We start from the raw sequence: 22052 nt of genomic DNA, 5'->3' as shown, positions 1-22052 counted from the left end.
AACTTTTCCAGTTCTCACTCTCCTTCAATAAATCAAGCAGGTTTCCTTCCTACCAATAACCTTTCACAAAGATGGAGGGACTGAAGGGGATGGGCAGGGGACTGGAAAGGGAACAAGAAGAGAGAGGGGAGTCCTTCTAGCTAATTAAAAACAAACCAAGGGTTTTTAACTTTGAACTGCTTCGAAATCAAAGGCAAAGGCAAGTATAGAGGGGCAAATAAGGAGTTAAAAATATATAGTAACACTAAAATTATTTGCAAGTTTCTTCTAAGATGCATAAATTACATTTTTTTAACATTTTGTAATTTATTCTTCCTAATTCCTGAATTTGATGTTTCCAATTTACCTGTACGTGATAATCGCTACCAAGTAAGAGATACTTCTATTTCAAGGGGCCTATTTCTGGCGAAGACTTAATTTAGTTACAAGTTAGGGGGGAAAAAGCCAGAAATGCTTTCTGAAATCTTTGCTCATAAACCCAGAATTTAAAGTTCATATCTAGCAAACACAGAATTACATCTATCTTATACAGATTGCCTTTATTACCCACCAAAACACATACACACACCTGGAGAAAAAACCCTGAGCTATCTTTAAAAGTACAATTAAGTCACACAGTCAAGTGTAGGATTCCTTAGTGATGCAAACTACTCCAATGGATACAAAGTTCTCGAACTACTTTTTTTTTAATCAGTAGGTCAGGTTAAATAACAACTACAAAATATAAAATTATCCTGCCAAGATGTTGCAGTCATGGTAACAACAAAAAAAAAACACGAAACTGTTCTTGGGACCATCTGACTCCTCTAGTTACGCAATAACTCAGTTCTGAGAGTTAAGAGTCATTTAATAAAACTGGAATTACTTACCAAGAAACCATCTTTATTCCCTTAGACTGTCAAAAAGTTTAAAAAAAAGAAAAATGAAAAAAAGCTTTGCAACACCTATTTCAAAGGTGTGAGGCTGGATCAAACATTTTCAAAATACTAACTAAAAGCCTAATTAAGACAAAATCAAAATTTCAACACTATATTTATATTCATCCAAAATATGGATTCCTATTTACCTATCTGTCCAGCCTCAACCACCTGTCCCTATTCTGTCTCCTCTTCTACCACGAATCCTGTAAGCCCTGAACAGGATTGGAGTTACTCAGCTTCAATCCAATTCAATTTCGCCTATCCTATTAAAAATATAAAAACCAAAAGTGCTGGAATCATATCTTTCTTTTAGATCCACAATGCCTAGCACAGTATTTAGGAAAGAGTATTTGTCCAATGTATGTTTAATAGGTACATTTCAGGTTAATTTTAATATTGATATCAATAAATTAACTCTCACAAAAGTTCAATATTTAAGAATCAAAAAACTAGATGTGATTAAAAATATAAAAAACAGCTATTTAATGGTTCTCATTGTATTTTACCAAATATGATGAAACAGACTCTTAATATTCTCATCACCACCAACTTCCTTGCTCGAACTTATTTAACATATTGCAGTGCTCAAGACTCTCAAAAGATCCCATTAATGAATGGTCTACTGAATGGTGGTAATGCCTTAAACCCAACAGTCCAGGCCCCCATGGTCTGATTTGAACTACCTTTCTAACCTTACTCCTTCCTCTGCATTTTACCACACCCTTCTCGACAGCCAAGCTGAAATTCTACCTATGACCAATGTTTCTCTACTGTGCCTTTCCACTTGTTAGTCACTTTTACTACACTACCTTTTCTTCCTCCTGTCCCTGAAACCACATTTCCCAATTCAGCTCTCTAAAGCATCATTTTAAATGACACTTCCTCCAAAAACTTGTTTAATCTGGGTAACTCCAGAGCATCTCTGCTCTTTCACATTCCCAGGGTACTTTATCTGTACCTCCAGGTTCCTACTACATACATGATACAGTGCACTGTTACTACTGATAGTCACCACTCCTACTAGCACCTAAACAACTTCAAGAATCAATGTTTGTCTCAGGAAAGAAGGGCACAGAGATGCTTTTGGAGAGGGCTATGTAAAGGTCTCAAAGCGGTTGGAAAAGAAAACCATGGCAAAGGCTGCTCAAGGATACCAAGTTTAGTTTAAACGTGTAAATGGTGATGTAAATACTGGGGGGAATTATGAAAGGTCACTTTACTTGTTAATGTAAGCAGCATGCAGCCATGCTGAGATCTGAATCCACTCTATTTTGTTCCATACTCACAAACATCCTACTCATGGTCAGGGATACAGCAGGTCAAGAGAAATCTGGTGATGTAAGAGATAACTGTAGCAAAGACCAACATGCTGTTGTTATGTTTGATTTAACACTGAAAATCCCCAACAAAGATGTATCTAACTACAAGAGAGACCTGGTGTGTGTAATATGTAAAAAAACAAAAAGTCATAATAATATATGTGAATATCATAATATTAAGAACTGAAAACTTTGAGCAAAATCCATTGTTTTCCACAAGAAGAAAACTTGGATTCTTGGACATTTTTGATGCGCATCACCTGTATATTATATTGTGTGTTCACTACCCCAAGTCAGGTCTCCTTCCATCACCATTTATCCCACCTATGCCCTCTACCTCCCCCACCCCTTCAACAAGATTAGTGAAGTCCTATCATCATCTTCCTCTCACAAAACAAAAGAAGTTCACATCTAGCTTATCTATCATCCCAAGGTAATGGCATCTTAAAAAAGACAAAACTCAAACTTTGTAGGCTAAACACTTTAAATTGAAGACACGAATCCCTGACGTCAGAGCAGGAAGAGCGGCGTGGAGGAGGGTAAGCCTGGCCGAGCAGGAGCACGGCCCATCGGAGCAGTTACCGCACTGCACAGTGTGCTTCTCACTGTCCCGCCATCCACTCCAAGGGATCCGAGAGCTAAGCTGTCCATCTATCAGTGAGCTCCAAGTATCAAGCACCTTTTCTGGCCCTTGTTCAAAGTACAATAATACCCGACGACAGAATAAAGGAAAAGACACACTGAGAGAAAAGAAAACCCACTTAAAACCTCACAAGCATCCCGAGAACTGTTCCAAAATAAAATGCACTAAATTCAAATTTTCGTTAAATTTCTGAAAAAAATGAATGACTAATTATATATTTCAAGCTCCTGGAAAGCAGTATCGTGTTATTGCCAGCACACTACACAGCACCTCGCACTCAATAAATGCTTGTGAGTTGAGTTCTATACTTCCCTCCTCCCCCAAATATAAAAGATTTGGTAACATGACTATCTAATTAGCCTGTTTCTAATTAAATCTTTGCCAGGTCATTTTAGGAACTACTGAATTATGTTTTAACCCAGAGATATTCAGTGCAAAGTTACCTCACATAATACTTTTTTTAAAAGTGCAAACACAGAATAAAAAATGGGATTTAAATTTTTACAAATTTTCCTTAATAGTATCCTTCATCTTAACCTTAATCTAGCTCTATAAGTAAACAAACAAACAAAATACTCTTTAAATCTATTATTTAATACATTGGGCAATTATTGCCCACTGCCCCTATATATAAGAAAGTCAGGATCAGTTTTTACTCTGTTAAAAACAACAGGCAGTTGAAGACAATCCCTGCAATGCAAACAATTATAATTATGTCACCTAGCCAACATTTACAACAACAAAAACATGCTTTTTATATCCCACATGCCTTTATCCTAACTCTGGAATTCACAGTTCAGTACTCCATGTACTTTTTGGCATTTTCCAGAAACTTAAGGCTTCAGAAAACAGCTTCATACTTAACACACCAACATTTTTTCTTATGACATTAAGACCATATTTTTGAGAAAAGGGTAATGAAGTTGTAAAAATATTCTCTAATATCAAATTTCTTCTCCAAATAACCCAAGACAAATTCTGTAACTTAATAGAGAACTTATCAACATTATGCAAAGCACTGAAGACTAGCAGTAAAATATTCTCAATGCTGGTTTTTTCCAAAGAAATTACTACATTTAGAATTCAATGGTAATTTATAAAATGCAAGAGCCCACAAAGGGAGGCTTTAAAGACTTTTTCAATTAAATAAGGAACACAAATGAACTGGATATACGTATGTAATTTTTCAATGGTCTAAACAAATGTATACCTTAAGAATTTATATCATAGTTCTTACAAGTTAGAATGAAAAGTGTCAATGAATATTTAAGGTACAAAAGCCAATTCCATAGATCATTTTAGCCAGTCAAAATTGTTGGGTGCAGACAGAACAGCAATAACAAAGAGAGGGGCATTTAAATGTTTCTTTTCCTATACATAACTGGACTCATTTTCAATTTATACAGTATTGAATTTTAAAAATACATATGATCAAGAAAAAAGAAATAAAGAGGAAAGTGACTATTCATAAACATGAAGAATTGAATTGTATTTATGTTATTAGTGTACACTTCTGCCACATTAAAAACAAGTACAGCAAACTGCTAAAGGTGAAGGCAAATGTCTATTTCTACCAGTGTTTCAATATTATAACAAACTATTTATGAGATAAACTTTGAATCAGCATTACAAATATAAAAATAATAAACTTATTTCAGAAGAAAATAAAGATTTCTATATCTGACTCATTCATGCTATTAATCTTTAAGTGATCTTTGGGGACTTCCTTACAAAGGAATATATGATGTAAAGACTGATTCATTTTTAATGTTCATAATGTGACCAGAGTTAAAAGCCCTAGATAACCATCAAACCAAACTTTCAGAAGCATTTATCTATTGTATACCTACAATTTTAAATTTCTGTGATTTGAAATATATACCATTTCCAAGGCAAAATTACTTTTAGAGTACAATGTTAATACCAAAATTGAACTACATTTCTTTTTCAAGAAGTGTTCAACCTTTTAATGCCTAAAGACTAAATTTCAGAAAGTTCCTCTCAAATTAACATTCAGCTGCCAAATAGCTTTTCATGTGAAATAGCAAAAATATCAGTGAAGTTACCGATACAGACTAAAACTATGATATGTAAATTGCCTTAGCTCAAAATACATATCCAATGATGATGGAATCATTTTACATCTCTATAAAATAGTAATTGAAATTATTGTTCCAATGACTATATACTTTTCCTAAACTATTTTCTTCCACTCAAGAACAATAAACTGATTATACAGTCAACATCCAGATTTCCCACTCTTTCAGGAAGCTATCTAAATACATAGACTGGGTTTAAAAAGAGGCTATAACCAGTCAAGACTTTTTGGTTTTGATATAGCAAAACTGGCAAAGGTTAAATTTATAGTCCATAAATTTGAGAATTAACTAAGTAAGTTATCAGGTTAATTTTTAGGCATGATACTTAACCTTGGGAAAACTAAAGAGCTGGAAAGCACTGTGGTTCTACAATGAATAAAGCATCTTGACAAACTAGAAGTCAGTGACTAGTTTGAGGTCCCTCTAGTGTTCAACTAGTTACATTAACAGTTTCAGTAGGTAAAGACTGCTACTTAGTTATTTCATAACTACCCCACCTATTAAGTAAAAATGAATTTCATAAACACGAAAGGTGCAAAATGAATGAGCAAATCTTAGATTTCTCCCTGTAAATCATTTAAGACTCAGAAAGAAAGAATAAACCCAAAACTACGTCCCACTCTGAGGCGGGCCCTCAAGCACCCAGCGTGCCTCCGTGATGCCGCACACAGCAAGTACACTCTAAACATTTCATTATTGCCTGGTTTCCAGTTTCAGCATGTAAGTATTTCAAGCCATCATTTATTCTTAGTTTATTGTACTATAAAATTAGGCACAATAAGCATAAATAAAAACTCTTCTGCACATTAAAAAAACAAATGTGGAAAGGGAAATAGGCTTAACATGGCATGCAACGTGAGTCTGGGAGAGTAACATAAATATCATTGCACTCTCTACCCAACAAATAGCATAACCCCTGTTCTACAGGACATTTAGAACACAAGCTTTTTGCCAACTGCTCAATCTACCTGTTACCTACAACACTAATAAAAATAATTAATGAAAAATAATTTTTATAAAACTTTTTATTTAATTTTGTTTTTAATCCTCACCTGAGGGTATTTTTTCCATTGCCTTTCAGAGAGAGTGGAAGGGGGAAGAGGGGGAGGGGGAGAGAGCAAGCGAGAGAGAAACATCAATGTGAGAAACACTCATCGACTGGTTGCCTCCCGCACCCGCCCCAACCGGGGCTGGGGATCGAGCCTGCAATCATACGTGCCCTTGGCAGGAATCGAACCCAGGACACGTCAGTCCGGGGCGACGCTTCAACCTGATCCAAACTGGCCGGGGCTTAATAAAACTTTCTAAATTAAACTCTAGACTATTAGAAAATAAGCAACTGCAAAAAAGGAAGAAAATTCTATTACTTCTTTTCAACATGTGGTTAAAAGGAAACCAATTCATCAAAAAGATCTTTCAAATGCAGTCATACGCTCCACTTAAAACAGTTTCCTTTAACAATGGCATGTTTTCCTATGAGATCCAGAATACTGGGAGGACTCCATGGTATGCAACAGTACTAGACTGATGATCTCTATACAAACTTCTATTACACTCATTCATTTACACTAATTAATTTATTCAACAAATGCGCGCAATACAATGATGGTCAAAGGTCACATGCAGATCCTGCCGTCATGCTGTTGATAGACTGCAGGGAGCTTCCCATGGAGTCCTACTCAAAACCTCTCAAAAACCCCAACTACCTATTAACTCCAAACTCCTTAGCCTAGTGTTTAAGTTCCATCACCATCAGGCACAAATGTGCATTTTCAGTGAACTTCTCCTCTTTAACTCTCACTCCAATAAATATTCCAAACTTTCCTATTCTATATCCTTACACATGCAATTCCATATACGTAAAATGTCCTTGCCCTGACATAGCCATATATCCAAATATCTAAATTCTACCCATTCTTTAAAGGCTCAGTTCAAGAATCAACTTTTCCTCAAAGCTCTGCCTCCTGCCGTGTAACTTTAATCATACTATGCGCCTCTCTTAAGACATCTGTAATAATACTCTATGTAGATATGCTAACCACCCTATGAGATTGACAGCTTTTGAAAAACAATATATTTCTGATTCATGTTTCTGTTTTGCATAGCACCTAACACAATGTAGACTCAATAAATATCTGCTGAATAAATACATGGTCTTAATCATCAATATAAAAGATAATAAAACAGTAATAATACTTTGTAAAGCTTAAAGAATGCTTTTAAAACATCCTTCATAAACTTGTTTTATTACTGTTACTCAATACTATAAATATAAATGTGTGGGCAACTAAGCTGAATCAGTACTGACCCCGGGACATCACGTAAAAATGTTTTTGTCCCCACTTAGTATCTTCTAGCTCACTGCCCCAATCATGCTGGGAAGCAAACTGATGTCTGTGCAGGTCTGGACTAATCACTGATAATAGTATATTTCAGTCATTTAACCTTTTTTGTCAAATGGTATGTGCTTAAGGAGGATGGGTTAGGGGACTGGGGAGATGTACATTTAAATCTGTTTGAGGGATCAAACTGAGTTCCGGTTAATGAAGCTTTTACAGGAGCAGTGGGGATAATTGCCCCAGCCACATGTGCTCCTTGAATCAGGAGCCCCTCTCTCTTTGTTGCACTCTTCGTGAAACCAATAAATGGCATGATAAATTTTTCCATAATAGAGTCATTGTCAACAAATGTGATTTCCTCCCTAAGCAATCAGAGTTGTATGTAATTTGTCCAAGGATACCAAGGCAGGCATCCTTTCCATTATTAATATCTACTAGACTACTTTTAAAATAAATTTTAAAAATATTGCCTAGAACTGAACTGAGAGTATCTAAATTCTTCTTTTAGACTAAATATATTTCAATGTGAATAGCATGCCCTCTAATAATAGCAAACATCAAAATTGCTTACATTCAAACAAGTCCATAATTACCTGTGCAAAAAAAATCATACTTCTCTTATGCAGGCAGTCATTCCACAAATATTTACTTATTTCATACTGGTGTCAGAAAGTAAGCCTTCAAAATTAACAAAAAGTCTTACCTTCCCCCACCCAAGGATAGCAAAGTCATAAATAAAAGTAATTTGTAAAACAGAAGATATTTTACATATGACATTCTATGAAATAGGAGGAAGAAATTACCATAACAGATTTGTGAATGCTCTAACTTTCATTTTACCAATGTGCACACAATCTTTTCCAACACAAAAACACGTCATCTTTACCTAATTTTTATCTTAATTTTTTTTTAAATCAAGCTAGTTCTGCTGCATGATTAACTACAAACTGCAGGGTATTATTCTACCACAATAAGCTGACAACCAGCTCATATTCAGTTACACTATCGCAGCACACACACACACAAAAAAGAACTGATTGTGATCCTGTGGATACTGTGGAAGCCCTTTAGTTCAATCCTGGATGGGCTCAAGAGGATAATGCTTATTCTGTTGATCACTGCCAAATCACAATGTGAAAGAGCCAGGACCAAAACAAGACCCAATTATACAAAGAGTGCATTTTATCAATGTCAGGTTTATAAGAAATAGGTTTGTGGCCCAGTACTTGTGGAAAATTGTTCAAAAATATTTACATAGATGGAGCTTTAAAGAAAATTATTGAACACTTACTAGCCATAATGATATTCAATGAGAAACTCTTCAGGTAACATCAGGACAGCAGCTCAGTCATGACATACTTAAAGTAACAGAATCCAATTTTGTAATTCTCTAGTGATTATAATAAATTTCTGAACTGTTGGGATCTTTCAGGAGAAGGGAGAAGATGCATATTTATGTGTTTCTACCTTTACAATATTTTTTAAAAAGAATTTTAAAATCTTAGCTCCCATGGATGGTCATGGCTGAGTATATCTATATCAAGTTGTACTTACCATTTGCCCAAGCATCATAAAAACACACAAAATGGAAACCATTTGTAAATACTTTTTCAAACAATTATTCATATAAGTTTAAGCACAGACATCTAAAAATTGGTTTAGTCTACTACACATTAAATGGGCCCGAAAACCATGGAACTTAACTAAATGGGAGCCTCAGCAACCACATTCATTTTTAACGTTAAAACATATATTATCTTGGATTAATTAGGACCTTAAGTTCTACTAATACCTAAACGTTTTCTCCAATTTACCACATTCAGATTCTTACACCAACCTCCCTGAACGAGATAAAACAAAGAAATTGTTTTACTGGGCAAAGAAATCTTTATACCACCTTCATGTACAGGAATCTCTTCTAATTCGTAAAGTTATCCATTAAAGAACAAGATTCTGAAATAAAATATACACAAACTAAAAGGAAGGAAGACTCAAATAGACTATCCTTAAAATTGCGAGGCTAAATACTTCTAGTTCAGCCAGTGTATATGACTACAATTTTATCTACACAACAAGAAAAAAAACTACTACACTAACTAACCAATTACCTAGTTTTAGGTTAATTTTCAACACCACTTGCTCCATTAATGGAGGTTTTACTCAGGTTTACTTTATACAGCTCGGTGACTTTATATCAATGTAAAAATATTAAACCATAATGCACTTCCCGAACCATAAATCTCTCCCACCAATCAACCGATTAGGTTTAACTCTTCCCTAAAGCACAATCTTTAAATCATAATTTTTTCTCAACTGTTTAATTTTCATTTCATTAGAACGTAAGCCCTTTACATGCTACTTTACCACAATCTCAATATAAATGTCTCATTTTTCATAGAAAAAACTAATTACATGGTTCAGTAAGTTGCCTGTGGTAACACATCGATTTTATTTACATTCAAAAGTCAGACTTTAGCTTGTTCTCTCAATTTCAAGAACATTTAGCTTAATAATTCCATCTAATCCATTAGATCTTTTTTTTCTAGATAGTATTATTTTTTATTGAATTTATTGGGGTGACATTGGATAATAAATAATCCATTAGATTTTTTTTATTCTTCATATGAAAAAATTCTGAAATCATTATGATCTTAGCACAATTTTACCATATAAATTTATTGCTTACCAAAATCTTAGTATTTCATTTTCTCCTTTAAGGATATGATATAATTTATAATTTTCTACTAAATCTAATATTTCAGTAAACATGCACTACAATCATTTGGATAATCATCATACCATTTTATAGCTAGCAAACTAATTCTTTCAAACTGAACACAGAAAATATAGTATAGAAGTTATTTTAAAAATCAGAAATTTTATATCAAGACTTGATTAATTTAGATCTCAGTAAAAACAAGGAATACTTACTTAATAACTATTTAGAACTAGCTACCATTTACCACTGGGCATGTTTTCCCTAGAAGTAATTGTTTCTCGTAAAATACAAATGTAGTTTTTCTATTATTACCCACAAAGTAACAAATATGAAAGTTAATGTAAAATTCCTTTTTCAGGTGCACTGTATTAACAATTTCAAGAATTAATAATGCCATATAAATGTTGGTGCATAAAATACTACAACTCTAGAATGCTATAGAATGCTATAATTCACCTGTTTTTAAAATCACCAGAATTTTATACTTGAAGAATAAACAAATCCAACCAATGTAAAAAAATTCTTTTCCAATTTAGTCAGAGGTTAATTTCAATAAATCACAAATTTACCACCAATAATGAAAAAAAAAGCAGATACAAAAACAGGGTAAAAAGTAAGGTATCAGATTTTCTCTTTACAAGAAATTTTCAAACTGAGTAACATTTTACCTAGAGATAATTTCACTCCTGTTAATTGTATATGTAAAGGGGTCATTACTTTCACAGAAAGCAATTTTTTCATTTCAACTGAGAATAAACCCATTTACAATGTTGATTAAAATTATTTCATTTTAGTCAAAGACAACCAGAAATCACCAAAAATCAACTGAAAATTCAGACTATAATAAGATACAGTGATATACTCCTATCTTCTTGTCTATAATTTTAGAAAATTCAGTATCAATATTTTTCTGTTTAGTATGCTAAGATATAAGAGGTTACTAATGTTCAGAGTCTGACTTTGCCATCAAAACTTGCATTTACTAGATCTACAATATTTTTCTTCCTTTCTCCTCTCCTCTGCTCCCTTACTTTTCTGTGACTTAACAATGTAGCCTTCGTTTGATCTTTTAACTGCTTTTATAAAAGCAGATGATTCAAGATGTTTTCAGAGAGGCTCAAAGAGGTTTTCCCTCAAGTCAGTGTAAAAATTTGGGGGGGAAAGGGTATTCACACAGTCTCAAAGATTCATCCCAAATTTACTTATTACAAAAGTGAATGATTTCTCCATTTACACTGGAGAAATCTGGCAGATACTACCTTAACCAAGTAATCAAACTTAACACATTCAATATTGGAACAAATTAACATGATGGGCCTCTGATGTGATGCCACAGAAAGTACACATCACCTACTCAATATTCTTGCCAAAAATGTTTAACCTGAATCTAATCATGAGGAAACAATTAGACAAACTCAGACAAGGAACATTTGATGGGACAATTTCTCCCTTCAAATGACATCAACATCATTAAAGGACATACACAAAAGACAACTTGGAAAATATTCTAAATTAGAGAAGACTAAAGAGACAAGACATCTAAATGCAACATGTGATCCTTGATTTCCCTAATAAACTATAAAAGGTATGACAGGGACACTTGAAAAAAATCTGAATATAGACTGAATATTAGATAATCTAATTATATTAATGCTAAATTTCTTGAGTAGGATGACAGTATAATGCTTATGTAAGAAAATGTCCCAAATTCTCATAAGAGTTGCATGCTGAAGTATTTTAGGGGTATGATTTATGAAGTCTGGAAATTACATTCAAATGGTATAGACAGGAAAAAAAGTATATGTATATATGCATAAAATATTTTTCAAAATAAAAAGTTGAGAGAAGGGTGTTAGGTTCTTGCTTGGAAATATCTAAACAAAGGTTGCATAACTTGCCCAAGAATGCGCAGCTAGCAAGGATCCAAACCCAAGCCCATTCTATGCACCACTATGCCATACAATATAAGCAGCAGTAAGTGACAACATAGGCTATAAATGTGTTTGTCTTCTCTAAGACTATTTCATAGGTACTTAAAGCATTTAAACAAAAACCCCAATATTATAAAACCAACTCATGTGTATATTTTTAAAAGGATTATTCTCTATAGGGGTTCTTTATACATTTAAATTTAAGATGATTGCTTTGGTATTATATTTTACCGTCAGGTTTCTTAGTGGTATCTTATTTGGGTACACTGAAAAGACAAAGTAAAATGCCTAATAACAAAATGCATTTTAAGAAACAGTAAGTAAAACGTCCCTATAAAAAGAGAATGTTACAAACATAATGGTACTATCATACTTAATGTTAACAGGGTTCTGCTAAAAGTTATTTTACCTAAAGTGAAATGATTCTTACATATATTAGTAGAGAATGAAACAGATGCCAAAAATCCTCAATTTTATGAATAGTAATTAAAATATTCCCTTCATACCCTTCATTTTTTTTTCATGATTGCTCTACTTGTCATATGTTCCCTCACATAAACAAAGTTGTCTCTATGCCATTCATTTTTCTAATTAAGTTTCAAATATTTTCTAATATAAGGTTGAACTATTTAAAATTACCCCTTTTAACCACTTTATCTCAAAACTGGACGCTTCATATACTTCAATCTAGTAACTTTCAAAAATTCCACATCAGGAAGAGTAGGTGTACTTAACGGAGTTATGATTGTCCCGTCACTGTAAAACTTTCTGGCGGCTCACAAAGGAATAAACACTCTACCCCGTTTTGGACTCAAGAGGAAAGAAAATAAAAATATTCTCATGAGGAAACATTCACAATGTACTGTTAAGGGAAAGGACTGAATTACAAAACAGCATGATAACCAATTTCATTTACACATAAAAACACTGAATATTAAAACTGGTTTAGACTTTAGGATTTCTGTCTCTTTGTTCTCTTCATTTGGCAGTTCTGTCTTCCTAATTTCCTAATTAAAGTGTATTATCTCTATAATTTATAAAAATAATTTAAAGTTAATCTTTGCTTAATTCTTTACCACAAAAATACTTAATACATTAATGAATCTACATATGTAATCTAAGGCAACTATAAAAAATTTAAATAGGCTACATCTTTTTGTTAACTCCGTAACATACAAAGTCCATGAAAAATAACACAGTAACAAGTTATTTCTAAGACCTGTGAACATGTGCTTTGTTGGTATGAATAAATAACTTTATACATCAAGTAAATAAGCCTAATTAACAACTGGGTTTTGTTTCATCATCATTATAAAATAACTTATGCTGCTAACAAAGACCACACCAAAAAGTTAAAACATAAAGGATCAATGTGGAGTGGAAAAATGGAAGGAGATTAATAAGAGTTCGAAAACAATCATGAAAAATAAAGGCTAGAAAAACTAAAACAAACAAAGGCTATTTGACTCTACTACATGTGTAAAAATTTTTTAAATGACAAAAATATGTTTTGATACTTAAATGAACAGATATAAATTTTAGAAGACTCTTCTAGGAGGTTATCTTGTTTTTAAAATTCTGATCAACGGAATCCAGATGTTTAAAAAAGTTATTTTACCTGAGCTCACTACTAGCTACATTAAATAGCTCTGAGATGTATGAGTTCTGAGACTTTGCTGATTAAGCAGCTAAGTTAGCAATCTTAACCAGAATGGGATCTTATATTTATAAACCAAGTACTCTAAAATATATGAAGAGAAAGGTTTGAGTTGAATAGACAAATGGACCAGAAGGTAAACAGCTCAATTAATCCTCTGTGGTTTACTGCCCTCTGGCTGTTGTGTCAGGAGATATCACAGATAAAAGTGGCTGCATAAAAAAGCTAGGAAGGTGTCAAGCAGAAGTTAGCAAGAAATCCTTCAGGCAAATGTAGAAGCTTTAGGATAGACTCTCAATATATATTAAAGTTAGTTTTACTCCTTCCTTTGAAAAAAATTAAACAGGACAACTAACAAAACATTTCAAACACTATCTGAAGTTTTTCAACCACAAATGAACAAAATATAGAGTATTTTGGACATAAAAAGTGGCTCTAAGAGACTAAGTCAAAAATGAGTTAATGCCCTGTCCTAACTAAAGATCAGAATCAGTTTTGATTTAGAAGATTTCCTTAGCAGACTAGATGGAAACATTTAGGTAAAGAGGCAAAAACTTTTATAAGAAATTCAAAAATATTGATAAAATTTCCTCTAATTATAAATCTGTGGTAGATACAAAATATAGAGCTTAGAATAATGAAACTCTTACATTAATTCAGTTTCCAGGTATCAGATGTAATCTGAAGTTAAAAATTAGGCAACATTGGGACAAATATTTCCTGGAATCACCTAATTACATAAAATACAGGAACAAAACAAAAGAAAACTTGCTACACCAAAATCAGACCAGATCATTTATATTAATCTTTCTTCAAAATACTAGCCAAAGTCATCTCATAATTTTGTCCAATAAGGCCTACACTAAGTTTCTATTATCATTTTACAATTTTCCAACAGAGTTCAGCTGGCAATAACCACACAGCCACAGTCCAAGAAAAAACAACTGTTCATTTCACTGACTTGCTAATTACAATTCACTGTCATTTTAAAACAGTGGATCTGGGCCTCATTTCCAACCCAATATACCCAGGAAACAACACTTTCCTTTAGTAATAGTGGCTCACAAGGTTCTGATTCCCAGCAAAACTGGGAAAGGACGAGAGAATTTGAAGGAAGAAAAAAAATGGGGTGGAAAGAAGAGAGGAGAGTGAGGATTTTCCTTTGAGAGATACACCCATTAAACACTTGGATTTTTCTTACCACTGTTCAAAAAAGATAAGATGCATTTAATTTTTAACGGGAAAAAACAAACAAACGCCTTACCCTGCAGTTCATGATGTATTACGCCCACTAGGTTGGGTTCATCTCCCCACCAGAATATCCATAACTCTTTGCAATCTGGTTTGACATCACGACGCCATACACACAGCAAGTTGGCTTGCAGACAGCGGATGAAACTTAACAGGATTGGATCATCTTGGGCTGGGGCTGAAATTATGGGTCCACAGTCCCCATGCCCTCCAAAATTGTACCTACGCCATTTGATTCCCGTGAGTTCAGCCTGCAAAAAGATAAGACAATTACAATAGTTTTGATTTTTCTTTTTAGCTGAACACTAAAAACAGGCCTCTATACAGATAAGCAAATTTGCTAAATATTTACACTACACTTAATCATGATATTTCTCCCACTGAAGAATGTATGTCAATCCTTCTTATTTTTAAAAGGGAAGACAATTCACTTCTTCCTATCAAGATTCTACATAGCTTTTTATATTAAAAGCAAAATACAACCAACAGATAATCATTATTTCCTGTTAAACTATTTTTACCAAAACATCTACTATAAAGTCTCTCTATATAAAACTACTTTCTACATTATTCTTCTTTAGTTGACTCATTAATTGTATTTATAAATCAGGTAAGAAATTGAAAAATAAGTGCAAAATTTAAATAATGTCTTTCTAAGAATTTCCTCAATTTCTTCCCATCCAGAAACTACAGTTCAAATCCTTTTTAATGAAGAAGACTCTGAATGCAGTACCACAGTGCTTCATTATGAACAAATAAACTAATACAGCTGATACAAAGTAATCAACAATTTATTCATGTTATTTAACATATAGCACACAGAAAAACTTTGTTTCTATAACAATTCCCTAATGTAGTTTGGTCTTTGTGGATTTTTTTAAACATGAGAAACTTAAACCAGCTGAGAGTAGAACCTGTATCTTTGTTCTATTACATAAATTTGTATTTTAAAATTTTCTTAAATTTTAGATTTAAGGAACTAAACTTCAAAGATGTTTCGAAACAAACTAAAGTTGAATTCCTTACTTATGTAGCAATAAACTACAATTATGTATGCAAAACTGACAGTAAAGCTGATTCATGATATGATTCTATACCAAACAATCCATGTGTCCCTTGCACTCAATTCTCACTCATCTTCCACCTCCCCACCCACCACCACCACCAGGTCAATAATTTTTGTCAACAAGTTGTTATTCAAAAAACAAGTACCACAGGGCAGAAAAATAACCATTTCTTCTACTAACATAACCAAAAAAAATTTAAAGTGCTGAAACAATCAATCACTATAATGAACACATTTAAGAAAAAAATTCCAATTTTCTTTGATGCAACAAAAGGCTTCACTTCAAAAAAACACGGTTCCAAAAATAATATCCAAACTAAAACTAACAAGTTCAGGAACCTATCCTTTTATACCATGAGACATGCAAATCTAATCTTTAATGAATATTTTTAGTAAAAGCTGGTATTAGCATCATTCAGGCATTCATTTATGGCACTTGGTTTTCTCTGACTATAAATAAAAGTCAGTGCAAAAAGTTCATTAAAAAAATAATATAAATGAAAAAGAAACCAATCATACTAGAAACAGTTATTTTCTATAATCACAATAGAAAAAATTATAAGCATCTTATTCTATGTTCTTCCTGGTTTTTTTGCATACATATTCAAATTTGGACCATACTGCATGGTTTTACATTCTGTTTTTTCACTTATTATAAATGTTTTTATATATTACTAATTATTCTTCAAAAACAATTTTAATGTTTGCATAATATTCTAGTCACTGTTTGGAAAAAGCATAATTTATTCCATAACAACTGGACAATCTTTTTTTGTTACTATTATAATTATTATAATTGGTGAACATCTTTGAACACTGTTATTTTCCTGATTACTTCCTTAGGAGAGATGGCTTGATGCAGAAGTACCAGGCAATGAATACAGATATTTTAAGACTCATAGGTGAATGCTGCCGTAATATTGCTTTTCAATTAATAGTCCTGACAATACAAATAACCTCCTCCTAAATTGCATAATTTATTTTTCCCCCTTACCCAAGGATATTTTTCCATTGCTTTTTCAGAGAGAGTGGAAGGGAGGGAGAGAGGGTGAGAGAGAGAAACATCGACGTGAGAGAGACACATCAATTGGTTGCCTCCTGCACACACCCCAACTAGGCCAGGGATGGAGCCTGCAACCGAGGTACCTGCACTTGGCCGAAATCAAACCCAGGACCCTCCAGTCTGGGGGCCGACGCTCTAACCACTGAATATCTTTTAAAATAATTGCCAATTTAATAGAATGATATATCCTTGTACCAATTTGTAGTCCCTGTTCTGCTTATAAGAAATCATTATAATATATTTGATCAAAAGCATAACTCTGGGCCAACCTTCCATGGTTTGAATCCCAGCTCTGTACTTACTAACTGTAAGCAGCAAGTACCTAGCAAGTTACTTAACCTTTGTCTCTCAGTTGCCTCACTAGTAAAATGAGAGTAATAGTATTACAGTTGATTAAATGAGTCAATATACATATAAAGCACTTGGGGACAGTACCTGGCACATGGCAAAAAATATAAATGATACTATTATTACTAATAGTAGTAGTAAGACTACTTCTCTTTGAGTCATCTATTCATATCCTTTGTGTGTTTTTCTGTCATACAAGTCCCTTTGTTTCTTCAACTAAAAGCTGTGTGTGTGTGTGTGTGTTTTAATCAAAAGGCCTAACAATTTTAAAATAAATATTAAAAAAAAAACAAAACTAACGAAAAAGACTAAAACAGGGCAGCTGAAATCAGAAAAGTTAAATAAAAGACTATTTTTTCTTATTACTGCCTAGGTTAGTGCTCTGTGCCTAAGGGTGGGGGGTGAGGAGGGAGGAAAGAAGAGGGGAGTAAAAAGGTATCAATAAATACAAATTACTGATACTTATATTAACCATACCCAAAAGGCTAGAAAATTAAGATATATCAGAGCCCTGGCCAGGTGTCTCAGTTCACTGGAGCACTGTCCCGTGCACCAAAAGGTTGTGGGTTCAATTCCCGGTCAGGAGACACACCTAGGTTGCAGGCTCAATCCCCAGTGGGGGTGCACACAGGAGGCAGCTGACGGATGTTTCTCTCTCACATCGGTGTTTCTTTCTCTCCCCCCCCTTCCCCTAAATAAACATATCCACTGGTGAGGATTAAAGAAAATAAAACAAAAAATGATATATCAGAGATTTAAACATCAGGTACGTCAGTCCTCGAAAAAATCTAAGAACAGCAATTTACTCACTAGAATACTTTCACCTATAACATCCGGCACGGTTCAACAAACTAAATATTTGGCTTTGATTCAGGAGAATGGCTTCCCAATCCCAGCACTTCCACTAACTTCCTATCAGTGCTCCTATGGCCTCAGTGGTAACGGAAAGCCGCTGCCACCTGCTCCATATTCTTTATGGAGTGGTTCTAGCAAGTGATATAACACAAATGCACGTGACGTAACAGCAAGGCTACAAACTTAACTACTTCATAACTAATTCAGTCAAAATAACTGAAAAAATGCCCAATTATTTTAAAACAATTTAGTTCCTTTACCTTAAAGCTAAAATTAAATATTATTATTCTAGTGTTCACTGGAAAACATAACAATGAACCACCATTCCAGCCTAACAGAGATAACTAGGTATAAAATGAATGTCCAAAGACTTACCTTTTAATTTTGAATTAATGTTGACAAGAGGAAAGACAACTTAATGAAATTTATCCAAGAAAAAAATTCCTATAATGGATGTATATACTCAATTAGACTAAAATATGTTCTCATATACTATGATCATGTTTACACTTAAAAATCAATTCACCACAAAGTTCCGTTGACCCAATTTCTGAAAAATGTACATTTCCAAGACTCAAAATTCTTTAATAATTTCAACCCCTTAAAATATTTCTACATGCAAATTATCCCAAAAATGCAATATTTTATCATTGTCAAAGATGAACCATCCATAATTATACTTAAGTTTAAAATTACACAGTGTTTAAAATACAGAATCAAGGAATAAAACAGTGTGTACATATATGTAATAATAACCATAACCATCATCACTTACTCATCACCAACTTAATATCAGGCACCATACTATGGTCTTCACAAATAATTCCTAATATGAGGTACCATACTAGAGTCTTCATATATAGTTTCTAAACTTCACAGACTAGTAAAGAAATGAGGACTCAAAGGTTAAATAATTCTCCCATAACCACACAAGTAGCAAATGGCAGATCCCAAATATAACTGAATTTAAACCATAAATTCTTTCCACTCTGCCATGATGCTTCATAAGGCTAATGGCAAAAATTAGCTCTAGAGGATTATAAAATAGTACAAAGAAACTGTCATCAACTCAATTTAGCAATGACAAGAGCTCATGGCCATATTTTCTAATTTAAGAAAGTTCATAAATCTTTCTTTAGTCTTCCTGAGGTATTAGGAAAACTAGTATAAGGGTGCCCACACACCATCCCATGAATAGAAAAGATATTTTTAATTCACTGAGATAATTATATGCCTTCTTTTACATGTTACCACTCTAAGACTGGTACCACTCTACACAAGCTAATTCTTAGAGGATATGTATAACAAGCCAAGAAAATAACTATTCTAACAGCAAGAGAGACTGGAGGTAAATTTCCTCAGCTGGTATCTGTTGTACAGGTAGGTAGATAAGGGCCTCAGAAAATTAGACTTAAATGGAAGAGATCCCCTGGCCTAAACAGAAGGCCACTACGGGCAGTTTGGAACTGTTCAAACTAAATAGATTACAACAGAATCAGGACAAATGCACTTTCTAACAGCACAAGTGTATTTAAAGAAAATTTATATTGATTCTTAGTATCTTCTTCTTTAGGTACTAGATATAGGAAATGAGCAGATAAATTCTCCCAGCAGAGGTCATTTATTTGCACTGACCCATCGCAATGAGATCCCTCATGACCAACAGCATATACTATACTTGCTATGTGGCTCTCCAGGGTTAAAACTGTATTCAGAGGTCATGGAACAGAGTCTAAGAGGCCTTGAAACAACGAACCCAGGGTACAAGTACCATGGGAAGAACACTTGCCGGAGGTCAGGAGATCTAGATTCAAGTCCTGCTTTTTCAACAATTTACCTCTTATAATATTAGGAAATCTACTCCATCTCAGGGCACCTCAGCTTCCCAACCGGTAAAGTGATATGGCTGACCTAGATCCTATAATGAGTTCAAGTCTCCTGGCCCAGGCTAATTACATCCCACTCACAAAGGCAGCTTGTAAATGAGACTGAACCCTTAGAATGATCAGCAGGAATAGGAGGGTTGCCAGAAGACATCTGAATGTTCAAGAAAGCTAAAAGAAAGATTTCTCAAACTACAGAGCAATCAGCTCTATATCAGTTCTGGGCAGGATTCTAGATGGTGTGTAGAAAAGGCAGATTTTATCATTTAAGGCTCACAGGAGTACACTAGGAAATTCCAAGTCTGCCTCACCTCACTTCTTCCTGTGATAGTATTACAACTCCAGTAGATCAGAGAAAACATACAATAAACATATTAAGTCACCTCTCAACTCAATTCATAGGAAGGGGAAAAAGTCAGGATAATTGAAAACGTGTGTTAAAACATAACTAATCAACTCCAGGTAAAGACAGCAGAGTAAACACACACATCTGCTTTTGCTCTCGCTTAAATCCCTCTAAAAAACATCAGTAAAAAAGTTTGGTTTTTTTCTTTCTTAAATTATAAAATCACAATGGTAGGTAGGAAAGGAAATAGAAGCATCAAACATTTCAAGATTTTGGCCCGGCCGGGCCTGGCTCAGCGGTTGAGCGTTGACCTAGGATCCAGGCAATCAGGGTTCGATTCCCAGTCAGGGCACATGCCCGGGTTGTGGGCTCGATCAATGACTCTCTCATCATTGATGTTTCTGTCTCTCTCTCTCTCCCTCTCCTTTCCTCTCTCTGAAATCAATAAAGATATATTTATAATTTTTTTAAAAAATTTCAAGATTTTGATAGCTAAGAAACATGCTCAAGAGGTATAGACACTTAGAATACTTAAGAAAGCTGAATCCTAGCTGTGGAGAAAGCAGCAAAAACGGCCCAATTTACACAAAAATCCCCTCAGCCTCAGGAATTATAAATACAGGCACCTGTGTAAGTTTGGTTGAAAAGCAGAGAGGAGATAAAATAAGGAAAATTGGTTGGAAGTCTGCTTAGAAGGCACTCAGAACCCAGATACCCTGCTCATTGCCTGTCCTTACCCCAGCAAATAATTTAACATTCTTAAAGAGATAAAAGAGTGCAACCATTAAAAAAGGGTATTCTCTGGGCCCAGTAGTACAGAGGGTATCTGGACTGGGAGACACAGGCATAACTGAAGGCAGGGCACCAGAGTAAAAACAATGCATTAGGTGAGCATGTACAGAATGAAGGTCAAAAACCACCATCTCCCTCAAAGCACCCAGAAAGCTGGCAGCCAGTCTTTCATTCCCCAGAAAGGAGTCTGAAAAAGTCTTCTCTGGGATATCTGACCAGCTCAAGAGACAGGACCTCAAGATACTGACATCAGAGGTTCCCCAAGTAAAGAGGCCACCCAGATCAAAGTGCACAGTAAACAAATGCCACTCACATACTCAGAACTTCCAAGCAGTTTTTAGCCCACCATTCCTAAGCATAAAGAGACAAGCAGGAATTACTAACTAGTTAAGGGAAATCACTGAGGAATTACAGTGACAAGAACAAATAGGAAAGTAACCTGAAGGAAACAGTACATTGGGAGAAGAAAAATTTTTTTAAATCTATCAATATTCTTAAGAGAGAGAAAACAGTGCAACCGTTAAAAAAGAACAGGATGCTATTTCAGAAAAGAACAGAGAACTAAAAGAGAACTCTTAGAAATTTTTAAATAATGATGCCAGAAATGATAAAACTCAATAAAAGGGCTGGAAGGTAAAGTTTTGGAAATTGCCTAGGAAGTAAAGCAAATAAACAAAAATTAAAAATTGGGGGAGAGGGGGCTGTAAAATTAGAGGAGTGGCCCAAAAGTTCAAAACCGAATACAAGAGCTTTCAGGAAGATAAAATATAGAAAATGAAAAAGAGGAAATGACTGATAAAATAATTCATGATAATTTCGAA

General features: G+C 34.1%; 1 protein-coding gene across 4 annotated transcripts in view; it reads right to left on the bottom strand.

Annotated features, from left to right (window-relative positions):
- The window catches only part of MED13L (mediator complex subunit 13L), a 209171-nt gene that overhangs the window by 160908 nt on the left and 26211 nt on the right, over positions 1–22052 (bottom strand). For all 4 annotated transcript variants that reach the window (XM_087828714.1, XM_087828716.1, XM_087828715.1 and 1 more), the window contains exon 2: positions 14892–15129. In XM_087828714.1, coding sequence (XP_087684840.1) covers positions 14892–15129 — 238 coding nt within the window. The remainder of the gene's footprint in view (positions 1–14891; positions 15130–22052) is intronic.

The sequence above is a fragment of the Miniopterus natalensis genome, chromosome 20 (assembly GCF_054644295.1).
Source record: "Miniopterus natalensis isolate mMinNat1 chromosome 20, mMinNat1.hap1, whole genome shotgun sequence".
NCBI classification, from domain to species: domain Eukaryota; kingdom Metazoa; phylum Chordata; class Mammalia; order Chiroptera; family Miniopteridae; genus Miniopterus; species Miniopterus natalensis.
The sequence above is the reverse complement of the archived record's forward strand: the minus strand, read 5'-3'. Positions and strand labels throughout refer to the sequence as shown.